General features: G+C 44.7%; 1 protein-coding gene across 1 annotated transcript in view; it reads right to left on the minus strand.

Moving 5' to 3' along the window:
• The window catches only part of LOC125343746, a 36,988-nt gene extending 18,893 nt beyond the window's left edge, over positions 1–18,095 (minus strand). The window contains exon 1 of the mRNA XM_048336279.1: positions 17,491–18,095. Coding sequence (XP_048192236.1) covers positions 17,491–17,984 — 494 coding nt within the window. The 5' untranslated portion in view covers positions 17,985–18,095. The remainder of the gene's footprint in view (positions 1–17,490) is intronic.
• Between the last annotated feature and the right edge of the window lie 2,454 nt (positions 18,096–20,549).

The raw sequence follows: 20,549 nt of genomic DNA on the forward strand, positions 1-20,549 counted from the left end.
ACCCATAGTATTCATAAACTGTTTTGTTGAATGGCAAAAGAAAAAAAAGTCAATTGTCTACTTCCCCATCCCATTATCTTTCAAGAACCAGTTTCCTGGTTTTGTTTGGACTGTGAGTTAGTTTATCTATGGAATTACACCATTTGAATTATTTCCTGCAAATACTTTACTTTCATTAATACAGTTGTACACACTTGGATACATACCCATATGTACTTACTTGTGAATTTGTAAACTAGTTCTACCTTCCACAAATGAGGTGAGTGAAGAAAGAAAGGTAGATGACAGTGCAGACACACTAGTCAATGCAAATCCAATGAAATTAAGAAATTTGAGGAGAAGGGTTGGGTTGGCAAGGAAGGGGCAGAATGATTAAAAGAGTCACAAACTGACTTGTTGAAAGGCAACTCTTTGTTAAACTACTTAGAGAAAATAAAATATAATTAAAAAATTGAAGACAAAAGGCAGGCACTGGTGGCTCAAGGCTATAATCCTAGCACATAAGGGAGCTAACAGCTAGAGGATCTCAGTCTGAAGATAACCCACACAGAAAAGTCTGTAAGACTATCTCTAAAAACCTGGGCTAAATGTGTGACACGAGGCCCTGCGTTCAAGTACTAATACTTATTTTAAAAAAGTATAGCCACTTACGTGGTTTTGTATACCTGTTTCCCTCTATTACCCACATGGGATTTCACTAATGTGTGGAAGGGAAACCTGGAGTTTGATTGCAGAACTCTTAGCAGAGCTGGTGCTCTGGTCATTGTGAATTTAGGGACAAATTCAGAGATCAGGCAGAGCTTTCTGTTTCCTTACTGTATTTAGTGATATGAGGATATAGCTAAAATATGGAAAGTTATGAGTAACAAGAACCAGAAATTCAAATTCTGTAAAACTTAAAGTTATCAATACACAAACTTGTCAACAATAGAGTCAACAATAGAGTAACATAAAAATCAGAACATCAATAGCCTTTAGAATCATTTAGTCATGTATGTTAGAGTGATGGGGTAGGTTCAGAACCCTTGTTATAATGGACTCAAGGGACAGCAGGACATGGTGGTGCATTTCTATAATCCCTGCTGTGTAAGAGGTCACAGATAGGATTATTATGGGTCTTGTCAACTCTGGTAAAAATGAAACAATCCTCCCATCTGAAAAAACTAAAGGAAAACAGGGCTGGCATCATGGCTCTCTCTACCTGTATAGCACCTGCCTACTAAGCGTGAGGCCAAATGCAAACCCCCTTAGTGCCAACATGAATGAATGAGTAAATAAATAAGTAAATATGGTTCAGAGGAGACTGGAAGATAGGATGGGAAATAATGATACAACAAGGCACATCAGTGAAGGACTTAAGGAGAATGTATCAACTGCTTGAATTAGAGTATACTTATCTGCAGGAGGGGTGGGGAAAAATCAAAGGCAGGGACCTGGAGATAGATTTTCATGGAGGGAGGAGAACATTAGCTCCTTAATACCCTGTGGGAAGAACAGCTAGATCTACTGGCTTCTGAGCAAAAGTCTCTTCAGATGCCATGTGCATATGACACTTCTGGGAGAATCTGAATGTCTTTGGAACTTTGCTTCTGCTGCTGCTGCTGACTGACCTTCCTTCAAGAGGCTAAATCTCTTTGGAGGACCAGAGGCGGACTCCAGCTTGGTGGGACGGACAGCTCAATATTTCATCTTCCCCAGGGGAAATGAAACTTGAGGACCTGTTGAGTTGTATTCTCTCCAGTGTAATCCACAACTGACCCCACAGCAGGGGGGGAGGGGTTGAGAGTTCTAGAGGTTGCTACTGTACCCAATGAATATAGATCTTTTCCCCTAATATGTCCTCAAGAAGTATTTAGCAAATGCCAGAAACAATAACAGTGTCACTTCCAATGAGGGTTTTTCTCAATTTCCCCAAAAGAGGCTGGCTCAGGAGTAAACACCGTGGTCCTCACTCATTTTGTCCACACGAAAGAGAAGCCTGGCAATGACCTAAGCTGGCTCAGGGAGCTCTAAGTGTGCTGAGCCCTCATGGGAGAACCTGCTTCCACCCCTCTCACTCCTCATAACCATGCTGGCCACCTCCATATCTGTTCCCCCACCCAACAAATCCAGCTCTGAGCCCTTAAGGAACTTGTATCCCTTTTCTTTCCTCCTTATGGGATGATACTGGACACTTAAAAATCAGAGTTCAGGGGCTTGGAATATGGCCTAGTGGTAGAGTGCTTGCCTCGCATACATGAAGCCCTGGGTTTGATTCCTCAGCACCACATATATAGGAAAAACTAGAAGTTGCGCTGTGGCTCAAGTAATAAAGTGCTCACCTTAAGTGAAAAAGCTCAGGTACAGTGCTCAGGCCCTGAATTCAAGCCCCAGGACTGGCAAAAAAATCAGTATCTATGGGAAACATGGTTGCAGAGTCACAAATGGTGACCAAGTCTCCTCTGCTGCTCTTGGGTTATTTCTTTCAAACTATCTTAGTTGCTAAGAATAAAATGAATGTGAACATGCTTAACTAGCCACTTTTCACAATATTTGTTGCCCCTATCTACAGTAATATTCAGTACCTATTGCTTAGGTATTGTGGTTTGGGTAAAGGAGGCAGGACAGGCTCATGGGGGGCACCCCATGTACTCAGCACCCCACTGTATTCAGTTGTGTGGGTTACCACCCTTACTTTGCTTGTCACTATGGGGACAGCACTGTGTTCACAGATGAAAACCTTCTGGTGTCCCACAAATCATCAAGGGAGAGTGATGGATAGTCACCTAGTACAGGGTATATGGCTGGAAAGGAAGGTTGGGGGTTCAAGGACAGGAGGTAGAGTAAGAAGAAGCAAATATCTCCCAGCAATCAGAGCTAAGGATTTGAAAACATTGAGCTATATTGACCCTAATAATCCTCATTCCACATTCAGGCAAAGCCCATGGCCTTGTTTTCCATCTCAGGTTGTTTATCTCATCTTATGACACCTTTATGTTGCGATCTTCCCTTTTTGTATCTTGTAATTAAAAAAAAGCAACAGAGGAAGGGGCAAGCTGTTTGCTGACCGTGGGAAAAGGTTCTTTGAGACTGGTCTGCTCCTGGCTAAGGATTCCTCCACCCCCTCCTTCCAATTGTAGCACTCATGCCTGATGAACTCCTCAGACTCCTGGGAACCTGATGAATTCAGCAACCCCCTCCACAACTTAATGTATAAGTCTCTGAGATGTAGGTGGCAGGTGTGGGGTTCAGGAGCCACAAAAGCCCTCCTTTCCTTGTGGTTTCCATTTTAGAATATTTTTTCCACTCTAATATTTCAAATCTACAGAGAAACTAATTGGTAGGACATTGGCTGCCACTGTTTGCTCAATGTCACTTTGTGCTAAGTGCTTCAGAGTTCACAGGGATTTTTACTTAAATGTTATGGAGACGTGTAAACGTTTTGCAAGTTATACTCACTCCAGTCCTCCCTGGCAAAGGTCTAACCTAACCCTAGGTTTCTGAAGACTTTCAAGGCTCCATGCAGGTTCAGAGCAGCTCCCTGAGCAGCTCCCTGTCTGGTGTGGGCCCTTCTACATTGCCTAAAAAATGCTGTCCCAAAGCTTCCCCATGCCCATGCACGAGTTCTTCTAGAATTCTAACCCAGAGGGTAAAAGCAGCAACAGCTCATTAGCTTGTACAGATAACCTAAGACCCAGCCTCTCATACCTATGGCCTATTTCTCCGAGGTGGGCCCTGCTACGGGCCTGTGTTCAACAGGAGCAGCATCTCAGGCCCCAAATGGTCCATGTATTGAAGCATTTCTGCTCACACAGGGATCTAGTCCCAGACTGGATTCTGGGGAACCTCTTCCACAGTGGTCTTGCTGGGGGGAGGGATGAAGTGACAGAGCACACAGCTCACTGCCATGTGGTCCATTAACCACTTGCTCCATTAAGGTAGCAGACACCTGAAGAACTCACAATAACCAGGTGGGTGCAGGAGCAAGCGGAGTAAGCAGCCTTCTATGATGGCTCCCTGTGACCCTTGACCTTCAGGCATTCTGGCCCGGGTGGGATGGGTTAGGACTATTGGTGGGCTTCTAACCAAGAGAACTTGTCAAAGATAATTGTATTCCAGTTTTATTCAAGTTGAGGCTATTACAACACTTGCTTCCACTTCCATCTTATAGGTGGTTTTTCTCTATCCAACTAACAGCAGAATGTTGCCACCAATATACTGATCAAGGTTAGACTATTACAACACTGGCTTCCACTTCCATCTTATAGGTGTTCTTTCTCTGTCCAACTGACAACAGAATGTTTCCAGCAATACACTGATGAGTCTTCAGTGAGCCTAAAGCCAAGACCCTGGTCCTTGTCCAACACCTTGACTGCAGCCTATGTCTGGCAGTTTGGGATGCACAGGCCCCAGTTAAGCTATGCTTAGATTCCTGATCTACCAAACTTTCAGAGAAAAACGTTTTTACTCGGCTATTTTTGAGGTTATTTGTTATGTCTCAATCATCAACGAAGCAGTATCTGTATGGGTGGTATGCAAGTGATGAAAGCCTAATTCAGAATGAGAGGTACCTCAGGTGTCATGAGGTAAGGCACCTCCTCCCTGTAATCAGAGTCAGAGACAAGTCACAGGTTTGCTACTAGTCATCTGTGTGGCCTTGGAGAAAGCATTAGAAGCATTTGGCCACAGTTATCACTTCTGTAAAATTGGATTGATAAGAAACTTGGAGAATTATTGAAATTTAACATAAATTTATGCAACTCACAAGACAGTATTTGTGACAAAGTAGGCTCTTAGTAATTTTCTTGCAAGACTGCTAATACTGTTAATCTGGGATTCTGTATCTTTCCCTAAGAAGCTCCCCCAGGCACAGAAGGATTTCTGTGCTCAAAAAGGAATGATCACTCAAGTGTCTGTGACTCATGCCTATGATACTAGCTAGTCAGGAGGATGACTTCTCAGTAATGCGGTTAAAAGTCAGCCATGACAGAGAAATCCATGAGACTCTTACCTGCAATTAAACAGCAAAATACTAAACATGGAAATGTGTGATAGGGTACCAGTCTTGAGGTGGAAACATCCCCCCCCCCAAAAAAAAGAGCCAAGCAACAGCTGGATGCTGGTGACTCATGCCTGGAATTCTATCTACTCATGAGATCTTAGGATCAAAATTTGAAGCCAAACTCAGACAAGAAAGTCCATGAAACTGTTACCTCTAATACACCACTCAAAACAAAACAAGCCAGAAGTGGAGCTGTGGCTAAAGTGGCAGAGCAAAAAATTTCAGGAACAGGGCTCAGGCCCTGAGTTCAAGCTCCAGTACTGGTACACACACACACACACACACACACACGTACAAAGACAAACAACAGCATGAAGTACTGAATTCATGCCCAGGATGAGCATGCACACGTGCATATGGATGTACATGTGTACACACACACACACACACACACACACAAACACACAAAGGAATAAAAACCCTAACTGCAAGCTAAGCATCTTCCCAGCTTGGATCACAAAAGCATCTGCTGTTCTGGAAGGGAGGAGATTATAGTGGATATTTTTGTTAAGAATTCTGCTGTGAGAGAGGCAGCCCTATCAGAGATGTAGTAGGAATCCATTTGGCTTACACAAATGGTCATATGAATTATTTTTTACTTCATGCCTCCCTTCTTCCCTCTTTCCCTCCCTCCCTTTCTCCGTTCTACTCTCCAGCTCCTGTATTCCTTCATTCTGCCTTCCAGCTCCATTCCACTTTCCCATATTGCTCTTTCCTTCTCTCCCTCCCTTCACACTCTGTCTTTCACTTTTCTCTTAGGGGCCTGATTCCAATGCCTGTGCTCCATATTTCTGCCTCCTGACATGCATTTCACCAGTGCTGACAACCCAGTCCTTACTTAGCGTGTCCTGCTTCTATTCTAGATAAAGCCCTACTAAAGTCCTGCCTATACACTGATCTCCAGCCCTTCCCCATCCCCCGACCCCTAGCACATTGGGCAGAGGACCTGAGCACTACCACCTAGGGAGCATCTTGGTTGGCATCACTCCAGCCTCTGCATTGTGCCTAGTGGTAGTGGATTTGGAAAGCCCAAATATACTCACAGTATGCATTCCTAACCAATACACATTCCCAACCAGCCCTGGAGATTCCCCACTCCATCACATACATTCAAATGAGAAGACTCTAAGAATCCTTTCTGTATGGAACCATCTCTCGTTCCTTACAACTTGTACCCAAGCACGTGGCTCTGATTTCCTCCCATTGCCTCAGTCCATGCCTCAACATGTCTAAAATTTGCCTTCAGTCTCAACAGAAGAATTTTCAATGATGATCTGCTTTGGAGCCTTGTCCTCAGAAACCATCCTTTCTTTACAGTCTTCCTGAGAAGGAATACTTACTTCCCAGCTCTCCCAACCCCAGCCCTTGGGGCCATGACTGCTTCTCCTGCGTACATACACACTGTGTGATCTCCAGCACAGCCCTTTCTTTGCACACCAAACTATCTCCTCTGGCAGGATCGTTGGTGTAACTGCCCCCTCCCCACAGTCTCTCATCTCCAGGGCTAGAGCTCTGCCTTGCTGCTCTTGGACAATAAGTTCAATACAGGGTTCACATAATTTTTGATGACAAAAGAGTGAACAGACAGGTGTCTACCGTTTTTATGCTGGGAAAAGGCTGTCAGTATCTCATCCATTGCCCCAGGGTAGAGCCCCCAGACCCCCATGCAACAGGAGATGACTGTTTCCTGTGTCACTATAGACATTAAGGTGCTGAGGGCTTTCGGAAATCCCAGAAGGGAATGTGGCCTGGTTAAATGAACATTGGGCTGGGCAAGGCCGTGAACCTTTACCAGAAGCTGATTTCACCACTGACACAGTTCACACATGATCCTCAGCAGACACACTTGCTGTGGACTCTGACTGACATGGCTCTATTTGCACTCTATTTGCCATGATGACTCAGGCCCTTGCCTTTTGTAGCATCTCAGTGCAAAGGAAAGTCATGCTTTATGGGTAAGCATCAGCCACAATCTCTGCACCCTCAAAAGACTCTCATCAAAGTGGTCCATCTTCTCTTGGCAACTTTAAGCAAGGGAATTTGCCTTTATAGGCTTCCATTTCCCTATCTGTTCAATGCAGTCTTTGAGCAAGGGATCTCTAAACTTCTGTTCATGTGTACATTTCCTGATCTCATGACTCAGGAAACTCACCCACTTGCAGCTACTTACATGCCACACCAGCCCACTGCCTAGTTACAAGACCCCTGAGGGCACTCCTGCCATAGGGGCTAACCTCCCATGGGTTACCCTTGGCTCCCCAAGACACTGGCAACACTGGTCTGGTCTCTCATCCTTCCCATGTTGCCACCTATTAGATCCTAGAGTTGTAGAATGTGGGGACTGACATAGAACTCTCCTGTCCAGGACTTTAGGGGACAATAGCAGTCCTTCCGCTGTCCCAGGAAGTCTTCAAAAAGCTACAGATCACAGGCCAGCATTCAGTGGCTCATGCCAGTAATCCTAGCTACTCAGAAGGCTGAGATGTGATGGTTGTGATTTGAAACTTGCCTGGGCAGAAAGTCCATGAGTGTCTTATCTCCAATTGACCATCAGAAAGCTGGAAAACAGAGTTATGGCTCAAGTGGTAGAGCGAGTGCTAGCCTTGAGCAAAAACTCAGGGTGAACACCCAGGCCCTGAGTTTAAGCCCCAGGACTGGCACCAAAAACAACCAACCAACAAACAAAAAACCTTCAGACTATGCCTGAACATGCCCAGGAAGGCGCTGAAGAGGTACATGTTGGGACACACTCTAGTTTCTGACTGAGAACTCTCACTCCGGAGAACTCTGGTCTCAGAATTCAAGGTCATCTTGGAACACAATTTTCTATTCCTGTGCTGTCCCATGGCAGCCACACTTAGGTTCTACAAGTGTACAGAAGGGAAGCCTGGATCTTCTCACTTGCTCCATGGCAGTCTCCTGCTTCCAGGTCTCTTCCTTCTCACCCTTGACCTCGCAAACTTCTTTCTTCACTCATTTCAGCTATCTGATCCTCTAGAAAATGTCACTGACTCATCACAACCCCCGGGGCTGGCAAGTACTCTGAACATTCACATAACTGATACACCCCCTGTCATTCTCAGCTGGTCTTGTGCCTGTCCTGGTCTCTCCCCAACCAGACCCCAGAGGCCAATGAATACAGATTCTTAGAGATAACCAGTCCTGGGCCTTCATGGAATATGGAAGGATTCATTTTCTCCACTCCTCCCATATTTCAATCATCAAACTGGAAACAACTATTTAGGGGATCAACAACATCTAGAAAAATGGTGAAAAGGACAATAAATGGTATCCTATGATGCTCCCAGGAGTAACCTTTGCATTAGCTCCCTACAGACTTATTGACCAATGGCTATTTTCATTCCAAATGCCATTTCTATATGTCTTTTCCAGAAAAGTACAGGCCCCATGAAACAAGGATTTTTGAGATGCATTTGAAAACTTGAAAAAGTTTTCAGAAGCCTAAATGAAGGGGATTATGTGTTGAAATAAAGAATTGTGCGCAGAAGTTTTAAGTTGTAAAGAATGCGAGTTTTCCATGATTGACAAGAAAAGGTCATGTATACTTCCTCTTACGCACAAAACCAAATATCATACCTTTTATATGGCTCTGAATAGCAGAACTGCATGTGTGCTCCAGGGCATGTCAGTACATTTCTGTATTATTGAAGAATTATATTTTAAATTATTTCAAAATATTTTTATTATCTTTAAGTAGTTGTACAAAGGAGTTGTCCTTCAACAAAGCAGTATTCAGCAGTTTGTGAATACAGTGCATTTTGATTAATATAAGCATTACCTTTTTAAAAAGATTGACCATGTTAATTTGTCAGGGCTGGGGATTCGGAGCCCCAGGCATGTCAGGTAAGTGCTCTGCCACTGAGCTACATCCTCAGGCCCTTGAAAAATTCTTGAAGACTGCCATTTAATTGATGGTAAAGAGGTATAGAGGTCAATGGAGTGGGAAATTCAAAGGATTTTACTGCTAGATCTGTGTTATCATAGTAAACTTTGGAGAGAATGTCCACAGTGATTATTTGTATATAACAATATTTATAGAAGATGACAAACTTATACATACTATACAAGTATAAGTTCTTTTTTCAAAAAGAAATGTTTTTTGTTTTAATGAATTTCCTTTTTTTAGGAGCTTGGAAAAGGCTTGTAGTCCTGTGGAATTTTATTGAGATCCTACAATGTACCTAGTGCATTCACACAAATAATTACCTGTGATTTCTCCCACTAAGTCTCAGGCTGACATGATTCAAGTGACTCCACCTCCCTGAAACAGCCACTCCAAATGAAAAATTCAACATTATCTTGAATCCCTATGCTTCTGCTCACCTCATCACCTTAGGAAGCAAGGGCGGGCAAAATAAGCACTTTGTAATGTGAATTCCACCCATAGGATAAGAGTTTTTACCACTGCCTCCAGCCCCTCCTAGGACCCCTGGGAACTTTGGACCCATCAAAGCAGTTGCACAGAGAGAGTTCATGTTCTCTAAAGAGAATTAAAAAGAAAAGAAAATTCAACCATATCAGGCAAGGTTGTTGGCTTCACCCTGCATTAGGCTTGAGGGAATAAGGGAGCCTAGCCACCCAAACCAAACCAACCCCCAACTCATTCTTAGAGATATCCCAAAATTTATCTATTAATCTACTCAGGCTGCCATTAAAAAAAAATACTGGAGACTGGGTGATTGCAACAACAGAATTTATTTTCTCGTGGTTCTGCAGGTTTGGAAGTCCAAGATCCAGGTGCTTCCCAAGAGGCTTGGTTTCTGGTGAGAGCTTCTTGCCAGATCCTCACACTGCCTTTCCACAAAGCACGTGTGCATGCCAAGAGGAAGAGAGCGAGTTTCTTGGTATGTCTTCTTATGAGGTCATTATCCTATCAAAAAAAAAAAACCCACCCTGTGGCGAGACTTAACCTTCAATGTCCCCTTAAGGTCCAGTTCTGAATACAGTCACATTTGGTTTCAGCATATGGATTGTGAGAGCACACAGTTCAGTCCAGAGGAGAGGGAAAAGATTTTCTTCCTGACTACCATATTGTAGTGTCCCTGTTTCCCTGATGTCCAAATCACCAACCCTGCTACTGTGAGATAACAATAAACACAACTGGTTCCTCATCCTTCCTATAACAGCTTACTGCCACATCCTAGTGTTACTAGTATAGTGGGAAAATGAGCCCTCACCCACTGATGTCACTGCCTTAATCACCGTAAGTGATATCACAAACCTAGACCAGGCCCTGGCCACATCCTAGAGCACCTCAGAGGACAAAATTTTGGGACAGCTGCCCAGGACCGATCCCTCTTCTTTTTGTCCAGTCCTGTAGCTTGAACTCAGGGCCTGAGCACTGTCCCTGGCTTTTTTGTTGTTGTTCAAGGCTAGCACTCTACCACTCGAGCCACAGCGCCACTTCAGTTTTTGCTGTGTATGTGGTGCTGAGAAATCGAACTCAGGGATTCATGCATGCTAGGCAAGCACTCTACTGCTAAGCCACATTCCCAGCCCCTGATCCCTCTTCTTGAGGAAGCTTATTCTGAAATCACAGGGCAAAGGCCACCCTTTCAGCATGAACGATGATGTTTCTAGTCTTATTTCTACTTCATAGCCTGTTAGTTGATAGACAAAACTGTGAGTTTTGATTATGGATACTGGACAAAACTGGGCCTTTTGTCCAGTATCCATAATCAAAATGGATAAAGAAAATGGGAGTTAGATTATGGATACTGGAAAAACTTGACCTTTCTCTCTGTGAGCAAAGGGGTTTTTCCAGGAGTAAACAAACTCCTTACTTACCAATTCAGTTTCTTTTAGGAGGATGAAAGATGTTCTGGGAAATGACATTGTAATTATTTGTTTATGTTCATTATTATTAAGCTAGCAATTTAAACATAGGTTTTCATTAAGTGCTAAAATACAACATACTAACCTGCATTATAGTCCCATAGCTAGTCACATATAAAAATGAAAACTGTTACTCAATTGGTCCTTATTCCACTAAGACCTAAGTTTTCATGGAGTATCGTAAGAGGAAACCTCGTTAAATTCCTGGAGAGAAAAAGGAGATATTGAGGACAAAAAGTGAGAGCTATTCACTTCAGGCAGGGGTTTCTGAGTATTTGATAAAATTCTGCCTGGAAATCCATAAAATTTTGTTAAGAACTTTGTGCAAATCAGGTAACTGAGTCTATGAAAGATAAAGTCTACTTGACCTCAGATTCACACAAGAACCCCTTGGGCTCAAGGCTGTGTGGGATCATTTGCATCCCCCTCATCTAGGGCATATGGTACCAGGCTCTATTTCAACATCTCTAGTATAGATAATCATCAACTCTTAAGCCAGGGATAGACAGGCTGTGGGAAGGGGCAATTCATGAAAATCCCACCCATAGTGTCAGAGGTCTTAGAAATAACTCATTTTATATTTCTTTATCTTCACTTTATCTCTACTGTTCTGGGCCCACTTAGAATTTTCATGTGACATCCCTAGAACAGGGTTGGTGGTTGAGACTCATAAAGAGCCTTACAGTTGACATTTAAGCATGGTCAAACAGAACTTCCTCCATTTACTTCCAGACTGGGATGATATAAAGCACTTTCACTATCTACCTACTACTCACAAATTGCCCATCTCCATATTTTGGGTCTCTATAAGAGTCAACTGTTTAATAAGCAAAAACCAATGTGGAATAACACAAAAATAGTGTTTGTGTGAGATAGGGTGACAGAATGTCCTCCCAGTTTGCTTGGTGCTGAAGGATTATCTAGGCCATAGGGACTTCCAGAACTGTCTCAGACATACCCAGACCACGAGTGACCACTACATCAAGGGATCTACAAGTCTGACGGTTACGTTTTACAGTGAGACAACTCTGTGCTGTTCTGCGGCCCAAGTAGAAACCTGACTTGAACCTGCAAGGTCAGTTACAGGGAAGGGAAACAGGAAAGTGAGATGGAGAGTGGGAGTAAGGGACATGGGGACAAAAGAGAAATCACATACCAGAAATGTGTCCACTGCTTCAGAACAGTGAACTGGGCTGTAGGATGAGTGATGCCAGGGGCCAGGGGCTGTGCAGGGTTGGGGGGGGGCACAGTTTCTTTATATCCAGCAGAGTGGGGAGCTTGGCAGGTCTCTTCAAGGAAGTCCTGTTGGTCACTCTGGGCACGTTGGACACCCTGGAACATGCTCTTCTCTGTTTTCCTTCCACCTGTGAACCTGGTGAGTCTCATCTCCTTCCCTCATCTGGAATACCTTCAGAAGGGTGGCAATTGCACTGCCCTGATGGCAAGTGTGACCAAGCTCTTCAGGAGCACTTGGAGCCAACCTCTGCCATTCTCAGCCAAGACCAGCTCTCTCCCTCCTTGTCCCACAGAAAACCCCAGGGGAATCTGAATCTCTCAGGCTTCCGCAGGATTTACAAGTCACTCTGCTTTTATTTTTTTTCCAGGAGAAGATACGAAAAACTCCACTGCTGAGATTCCAGAAGCCAGAGCCAGAGGCATGAATAGTGACCAAGACCTTCTGCTGCTCTAAATTCCTGCTTTCTCCAGTACCTCTGTACTTGGGCCTGAATAAAGGATAGCATCACTGTTGTATCTTGACAGTTAATGTCACCTTCTGTGTCACATCCAACCTTGGGTACATTGGTGAGGGGCAGCTCTGGTGATGTGGTTGTGGTGAGAGGCAGCTAGCATTGTCCTTAGCCCTTTAAGGCTGTCCACCTTGTCCATGAGACAGTGCTGCTTGCTGGGGGTAGGGCTGCTTGCTTGGAGCAGAGCTGCTTGCTAGGGGAAAGTTCCTGGTTGCTAAGGAAGGCGTCTTAGCAACAGTGAATTTCCAAGGGCTGGTAGCTCTGGCCCTCATGGGTCTCTGCATACAGGAGTGGGAGGGAATAGCAGGTCTCTTCTCCTGCAGTGCACTTGTGCTTCATATGAGAAACAGCCTGGGTGGTATTTATACAGAGGAGGGGGCTGGTGGAGGAAGGGCCTGCAAGTCCTATGAAAGGGACTTACACACCCCCGCTCACAAACAGCTCGTAAGCCCTCCACCCATCCTCATGCAGAGCCCCTCTAAGAAAATAGATCTGGTCTCCAACTACAGAGACTTCCTCCCCATATGATGGCAGAGAAATCACTCCTGGAGTGATCTTGAAATATATTGCGATACAATTTCCTCAAGACAAGTCCCTAAGAAAGTTATAGTGTGTAAGTGTCACTTTAAGTCATTTGTGGAGGAGGCCTAGTTAGAGATCACAACATTAAGTGCCAAAGAGGTCAGTGGGGGTAATGATGGTCCCTTCACACACAGAGTAATGGGTGAGTGGGATACAGAGGGGCACTATCACAGCAGTCTGAACTGCCCTCTTACTAGTTGGGGAACTGGATCTTACTTGCTCAGAGAGTGGAGCCCTGGGTCTTCATGACTTGGTGATTTTATTGTCTCTCCCTGCTTGGTGCACAGCAGCCCTCTGCAGAAGCCACTCCCGCAGCATGATGACCTCTTCTTCCCTGCCACACTCTGCTTTCCTTGTGTTTCTCTCCCATGAAGATGGAAGACATCATAAAATGTTTATTGGTTTTTGTCTCAATATCTTTTCTGCACCTCCTCAGAAAGATCTTAATTTGGGGAGTGTGATGTTGGAAGTTTGAGACAGGGAGGATTTTTAGACTTAGCCAAATAGCTGAATGTATATCTGTGATCCTTATCATGTGACATTAGTGCCTGTCCCTAAGTACCTGTTAGGATTGGATCTTATACACAATGCTTTTCCAAGGATATCTTGAGGACCTTAGGGTGGGTAATGGGATATAAGTATGAGAAACAATATGTCATCATTCCCTGGTGAACATATATACACAGCCTTCATGTGCAACAGAGATTGTGGGTTGCAAATGGAAAGCAAGTCTCTTGAGCCCCGAGGAAACTCCTTTGATATACATATAATCAGCTCAAGCCATCACAGCTTAGAGGAAGACAGAATCCTTCACAAACCATTTTCCAATTTATCTCATACTATACATTCCAATAATTTTTGTGCTGGTAGCAAGGGCCTGGGTGCTGGTCTTAGATTTTCACCTAAGCTAGTGTTCTGCCCTTCTGGATTTTTGGTGGTTAACTGTAGATAAGAGTCTCATGGACTTTCCTGCCCAGGCTGGCTTTGAACTTCTATCCTCAGATCTCAGCCTCCTGACTAGCATGGTGCATGGCACATTTGTGTATTCTGATACCCTGACACCATCAGCCATTACTTCCTGTCAGCAGAAGAATGTGAAGCATGGGGACCCTCAGTGTAATCTTGTCTGGACTCTACTCATTCTAGGGTGGCCCTGAGGAAACTGGAGCCTGATCCCATGACTCTCTCTGAATGGAAAGACATTCCATAGATCTGCAATCACATTTGTGAAACAGGCCTATCGGCCTGTACAGACCCAAGGTAACTTAACTCTAGGCCAACTGTTAGGGTCATGATGGCCACCAAGGAGAGGCATAATATACACCTAATGCAAGGAACCCTGCATGCTGGTCCTTCCAAAGTCATGTGGCACTGGCTGTTGGGTAGTTGGGTAATTGGGTGGTTGCACTTTCCTCAGATCTCTCTCTAATGGCCTTTGGAGCATCCTGGGCCAAACATATGGGGCTGGAGATCCTCTGCCTGCCTACTAGGGATGAATCTGACCACTTCAGTATTTGCCACATTGACTGCCACATCTGGTTGATTTACTTACATGAAAGTTCCAACTAGACTCAGATGTGAGATCATTCATACATTCTAACATTCAGGCCTGTTCCTTTGTTTTGTTTCTATAAATGTCACTGTAACCCTGCTGCCTTCATTGAACACTAGGTTCTGGCACAATGGGATGAGGCTCAGCTCAATTGTTTCTGGGAATCAGTTCTAGTAAATGGACACTTACCCCTTCCCTCATCATCCCTCTTTAATGAGGATGAGTGAAAAGTAACCAGGAAATGTAGTGCAGGATTCATACAGGAACTCAAATCTAGGAGAGCTACCATATCTGTCTCATGTTTCTTCTCCCTGGCTTATCCAAGAGCCAAGACTGGTTGCTTTCCAAATGGTCAGGTCCCTCTATGTTCTCTCTTAGCCCCAAACTCTACCAACTAAGGAGCCTGGCTCCTATACATGTCCTCACTCTCATGTTTTCTTTCTCCAGTTCCCTGAAAACTTCCCCATTTTATGGAAGCACATGGATGTCCCCATGCACCCACAATTCCTGCCTCAGGGCCTTTGTACTTTTTACTCCTCCACTGCTTCAGATCTAAGGTGACACCTCACTGTAGAGAAGCCTCAGGGCTCACAGATGCCCACATCCCAGGTCTGGATGCCTCCCCTCTAGGCTGCTTTACCAGGAACCTGTTTTATACCCTTGTCCTAGCATTAAATACATTGACTGCCTTTTATCTGTCTGATTTTCTTACTTCACAGGCCCAGCTAGACCCAGATGTGAGGGAAGAGTCTTAGGCTGCTGTATTCCTGCATCTCCAGTGCCAAGTATATAGTATATAGTGTCTGCAGCAAATGTATGTTGAATAAATGAGTCCATGAGCAAAGTGTCTAATTCATTAAATTTTTATTTTCCCCTACATTCCAGGGAACTAAGAAAATACAGGTAATTATCAGTTTTGTTTTGTATCTCAGGAGGGTGAGCCACATTTTGTTTTATTTTCTTATATTTGGAGGGGAATCATTGTAGTGTAAACTCCTTCAAGCTTCCAAAGGGCAGCTTATTTCAATATTCTAATTCAGACATAAAATAATAGAATGTCATTATTTTTAATGAATAAGGCAACCCTTTCCTAAACTGAAAGAAAAAACTACAAAACATTTGACTAGTGCTCTTCAGAAACCTAGATACTCAAATTAAATACTTAATCAGATGTATAGACAACCAATGACTTGAAAGCATAGTTAGGTTTATAACTTATTCAACTTTGATCTAACACTCTTCTTATTTAGGTGTTTCTGTTTTGCTGTGCTAGTGGCCAAACCCGGGGCTGTGTGCAGACTAGGAACTTGGTATACCACTTAGCTATACCCCTAATCCCTTAGAGTTTAATTTTAAGCATTTTATGACCATAGATCACTTCTTAACAGAAAAAAGTTACCTAAAGCCAGCACAACTTTGCAACGTACCAACTGAAAGTGAGATCACCAAAAAGCACAAAGAGAAGTGGAACATGAATGCCAGTGGCCATCTGTTCTCACTCACTTCGGTCTACCTTTGGACTCTTCATAAACCAGAGCCCCAGTGCCTAGGGCCCCTCTGTCTATGCACAACCATACCAATGCAGACTCAGCCTGGGCCCTCCCTAGTGGCAGCAAGCCCCTGATGCTAGCCTGAGAAAAACCAGCCCTGGCACCAGCCAGGTACTGACTGTAGCTCTGGCCCTGAATACTGGTGTGGATGCTTGCTTCAGCCATGGCATAGGCCCTGAAACTGGCACTAACATTGGTACTTGTCACATCACCACCAGCAGCTGTGGGGTTGGGACACCTGGTACTTCCTCCTCTTCTGTCAATGCCTAATTTACTGCCATGGAAAGGATCTGGGGTGGGTGTCATTCACTTTGGCCACAAACTCCAGGGCTTCCATCTGTCTTGTTTCCTTTGAGAGCCCCACAAGATTACTGAGAGACAGGGGGCTGCTGTTAGACACCAACGTGCGTGTGCACCAGATGTTTGCGCTGCACACAAGCTTTAGTGATGAGCTTTGGCGACGGCTCCCCACAGACGAAATGATTTTTAGACGAATACACCTGCAACACCCTCCACACCTCCCAGAACACCTCCTCGGGGACACTGCTGGCCTGCACGAAGATCAAGTCCAGGGTCATCATCAGAAGCCCAGTCTTTGGTGTGCCCTGGGGGACTGTCAGGCCTCAAAGCAGGGCAGGATGCATTTTTCTGATGGGGACATGGGAGTGCTCTGCAGGACCAATTTCCTTCACCTAGGACCCAAAGGCTAATTCGAGCAGATAGGTCAGAGGCTCTGTTTGAAATGTCAGGGAAGAAGCTCCTGCACCTTTTGATGACATACTTCAGCATGTCTGCCCTTTGGCTGGGTATGGTCTTCGCGTTCTTAACCAGCAGGTACTGCACCACCACCAGCACCTCAGCTACTTTCTAGTTCCCAGAGTCTCTGGGCATGAGCGCCAGAGAGGTTTGGGGCCCGCGGGGTACTCGGCGCGGGGACCCTCCAGGGGCTTGGGGGTCCACAAAAGAACTTGCAGAAGCGCCTGGGCCGGGGCTATGTGCATCAGAAGAAGTGCTTGGGGGCGGGGGGGTGGGGTTGGGGAACATTTGGCGTCCCTGCTGCGCTGCAGGCGCCTGCTTGGGGATTTCTTGGGCAAGAAGGAGGCCAGGGGGCCTCTGAGCCCCGTAGGCCCCGGGAGTCACCTCTACCGCGGACGTTCTCACCTGCGGCTTTGGCTGGCCCAGGAAGCAGGAAGTCTGGGAAGAGATGCGCGTCCACGGGCATTCGGCGGCCGGCTGGAGCCCAGTGTGCGAGGCCGCGAGGGCAGTGACGTCGCCACGGGCGCTGCTGCCGCAGCTGCTGAGAAGACGCGCAGTCCCAGGGTCTGGAGTCGGAGACCACCGCCCCCAGACCCGCAGGACCTGACGCCGGTTGCCAACCGGAGGGGAGCAGAGTGGAGGGGAGGGGAGGGAAAGGGGCCAAGCCTGTGCCGCCAGGGTCTTCTCCCAGCTGTGGGAATGCGCGGGCGCTGCCTCGCACTGCCTCTGCCTGCCAAAGACAGTACTGCAGGCTGGCAGCCCAAGGATGGGGGAGAGGGGGAGGGGAGAGATTGCTCCTGGGGGTGGGGCCAAGAATGCCAGGCTTGGAAGGCTCCAGAAGCCTGAAGGCCAGGCCCAAAGCCAGCCATTAATGCCAGCTTTTGTATCCCACCGTACATTTCTGAATTCTTCAAGCAATTTCTATTCTACTGTTTCAGGGCATTCACATCCCTTCTATCCATTGCTGCCCCTTCTATTATACAGTTTCCACATTGTTTTTATTGCTTGGGTAGAATGAGTTTCTCCCACATTATTCTTCCTTTTAAAAAATTCTTCAGACACTTAAATAAGTTTCCCCTAGTTGGACTACAGTGGCTCACTCCTGTAATCCTATGTAGTCAGGGGACTGAAATCTGGTTAACACATTCAAAGCCAGCCTGGACAGGAAAGTCCATGATACTCTTATCTCCAATTAACTACTAAAAAGCCAGCAGTGGAGCTGTGGCTTAAGTGGTAGAGTGGTAGCTTTGAAGAACAAAAAGCTCAAGGACAGCACCCAGCCCCTGAATTCAAGCCCCAGGACTGGCAAAAAAAAAATGTCCTCTCTATGAAAAGCACAATTAAAATTTCAAGCTAAAATAAGAAAAACCCTTGCTTGAATTTTAAATAGAATTGCTTTAGGATGTCCAGCTTACTATGAGGAGATTTAACATCTTTAAAGTATGGAGGGTTCTTATTAAAAGCATATCATCTGTTCTTCTATTGGCTTTGGTTGGTAAAACATAATATTTGTAATTTCCCTTCTATAGTTCTTGCATATTTGTTTGCAATGGACATTTGTGTTACTTCTACAAACTGGGTATTTCACCATTGCATCTTCTAATTATTTCTGATATATACAAAGCCTACTGCATTTGTATGTTTTTAAAACATCTGATTGGCTGAATGATAGCTCAATTTTAATATGCTTTTAGTAGATTCTTTTGCACATTCTAGGTGGACAATCACATTGCATATTACAATTGACAGCACTCACTTTTCCTTTTTCTTATATCATTGTATAGGACCATAGTGAATGTAAACTAATACGCTACTATGTCATGTGAAAATTCCGTTTATGTACTTTTTTTGCCAGTCCTGGGGCTTGCACTTAAGGCCTGGGCACTGTCCCTGAGCTTTTTTTTTTTTTTTTTTTTTTGCTTAAGGCTAGCACTCTTCTCACTTGAGCCACAGCACCACTTCTGGCCTTTTCTGTTTATGTGGTACTGAGGAATAGAACCCAGGGTTTCATGCATGCTAAGCAAACATTCTACCACTAAGCCACATTCTCAGCCCTTACGTACTTATTTTTTAAGAGGAAAGATTCTGTCAGTTTTGAGTAAATAGACTATGTTGTTGGTTTCTGATGCCGGTTGGGCCAGATATCAACATATTGCAAAAGAATTCCTTGTTTCCCTAGCTTTACTGCATTAGAGATGATTTTCTATGCCTGAGAACCAAACCTAAGGTTTTGACAATACAGAAAACCAGAGTGACTCTCAATGTCCCAACAGGACAATGCTTCCTTCTAGTTTTGGTCTCCCAGCTAATGTTATTCACTGTAGGAGGTCAGAGGCCAGCACAGACTAGCTGCAGCTGTCCCTCAGGCTGTGCTCATCCTCTCCTGGGGCATCCTTCTCTGGCTGACCCTAGGCAGCCTTATGACTCATAGTCACAAACTTCACTCTCCGCCCACCTTAAAGTGGTGCTTTCTTCTGTAGAGCAGCACAACCTCCCATTCCCTGACAAATTTTTTTAGCTGGTGCCCCCTCCCCGACTATGTTCTTTTGGAGGCCACCTGTCTTCAAAGAACTCTGATGCTCAGCTTTGAATGGACAGTGCTTTTTCTTACTCCTCTATCACTTTTTCCTTCTATCCAAGATGTGGAAGCTGTTCTTTTGTGCCTACAACTGCTGGACTTTTAAAGTCCTCTTTCACTGCTTTTTGGCAGTTATCTGCCTTCTCTTGCTAGGCCAGTATTCAAGGTTCTCCATCTAAGGAAACAGCCTGCTTGTTTTCCCCCTCTCCTGTGTGTGTATGAGTTTTGGGGCTTGAACTCAGGGGCAGGTGCTGTTCTTGAACCTTTCTGCTTCACACTTGAGCTTCTGACTTTTTGGTGATTAACTGGAGATAAGAGTTTCAAGGACTTTCCTTCCCCAGGCTAGGTTCAAACTGCCACCTTCATATCTCAGCCTCCTGAGTAGCTAAGATTATAGGCATGATCCACCAGTGCCCAGATCCTACATGGTTTCTGTCTCCAGACTGTACCATGACCCACCCTAGTTATTAAGCTAGAGATAGTTACCTTTGAATTGAAACAAGATAGTTTTCAATTTACAAATATATTTTAAATTTCATGTAAAGGCATTTAAAAAAACTATCCTTTTAATTATGCCTGTTTCTCATCCATAATGGCTTTCCAGTTGTAAAGAAGCACTGGGAAAAAAAAACCTCAAGAATCATGAACAAATGGAGATGAAAGTGGAGGAAACAGTTTAAGTATCCTTAAAACTGTCCATAATGAAACTTTGGCTGCACTTTCATTAAGACAGTGCAAGTATTAAAGAGGTTATTTTATGTTTGAATTTGGAAGGCAGTGGAATCCAGGATGACCTTATAGCTGGTGCATAGATATAACCTATCTGGATCCTCTCTTATGCAGGAATAAGGACAAAACAGGACAGCAGGGAGGCCCTGCACTATGG

The sequence above is a fragment of the Perognathus longimembris genome, chromosome 28 (genome assembly GCF_023159225.1).
Source record: "Perognathus longimembris pacificus isolate PPM17 chromosome 28, ASM2315922v1, whole genome shotgun sequence".
In the NCBI taxonomy this organism is placed as follows: Eukaryota; Metazoa; Chordata; class Mammalia; order Rodentia; family Heteromyidae; genus Perognathus; species Perognathus longimembris.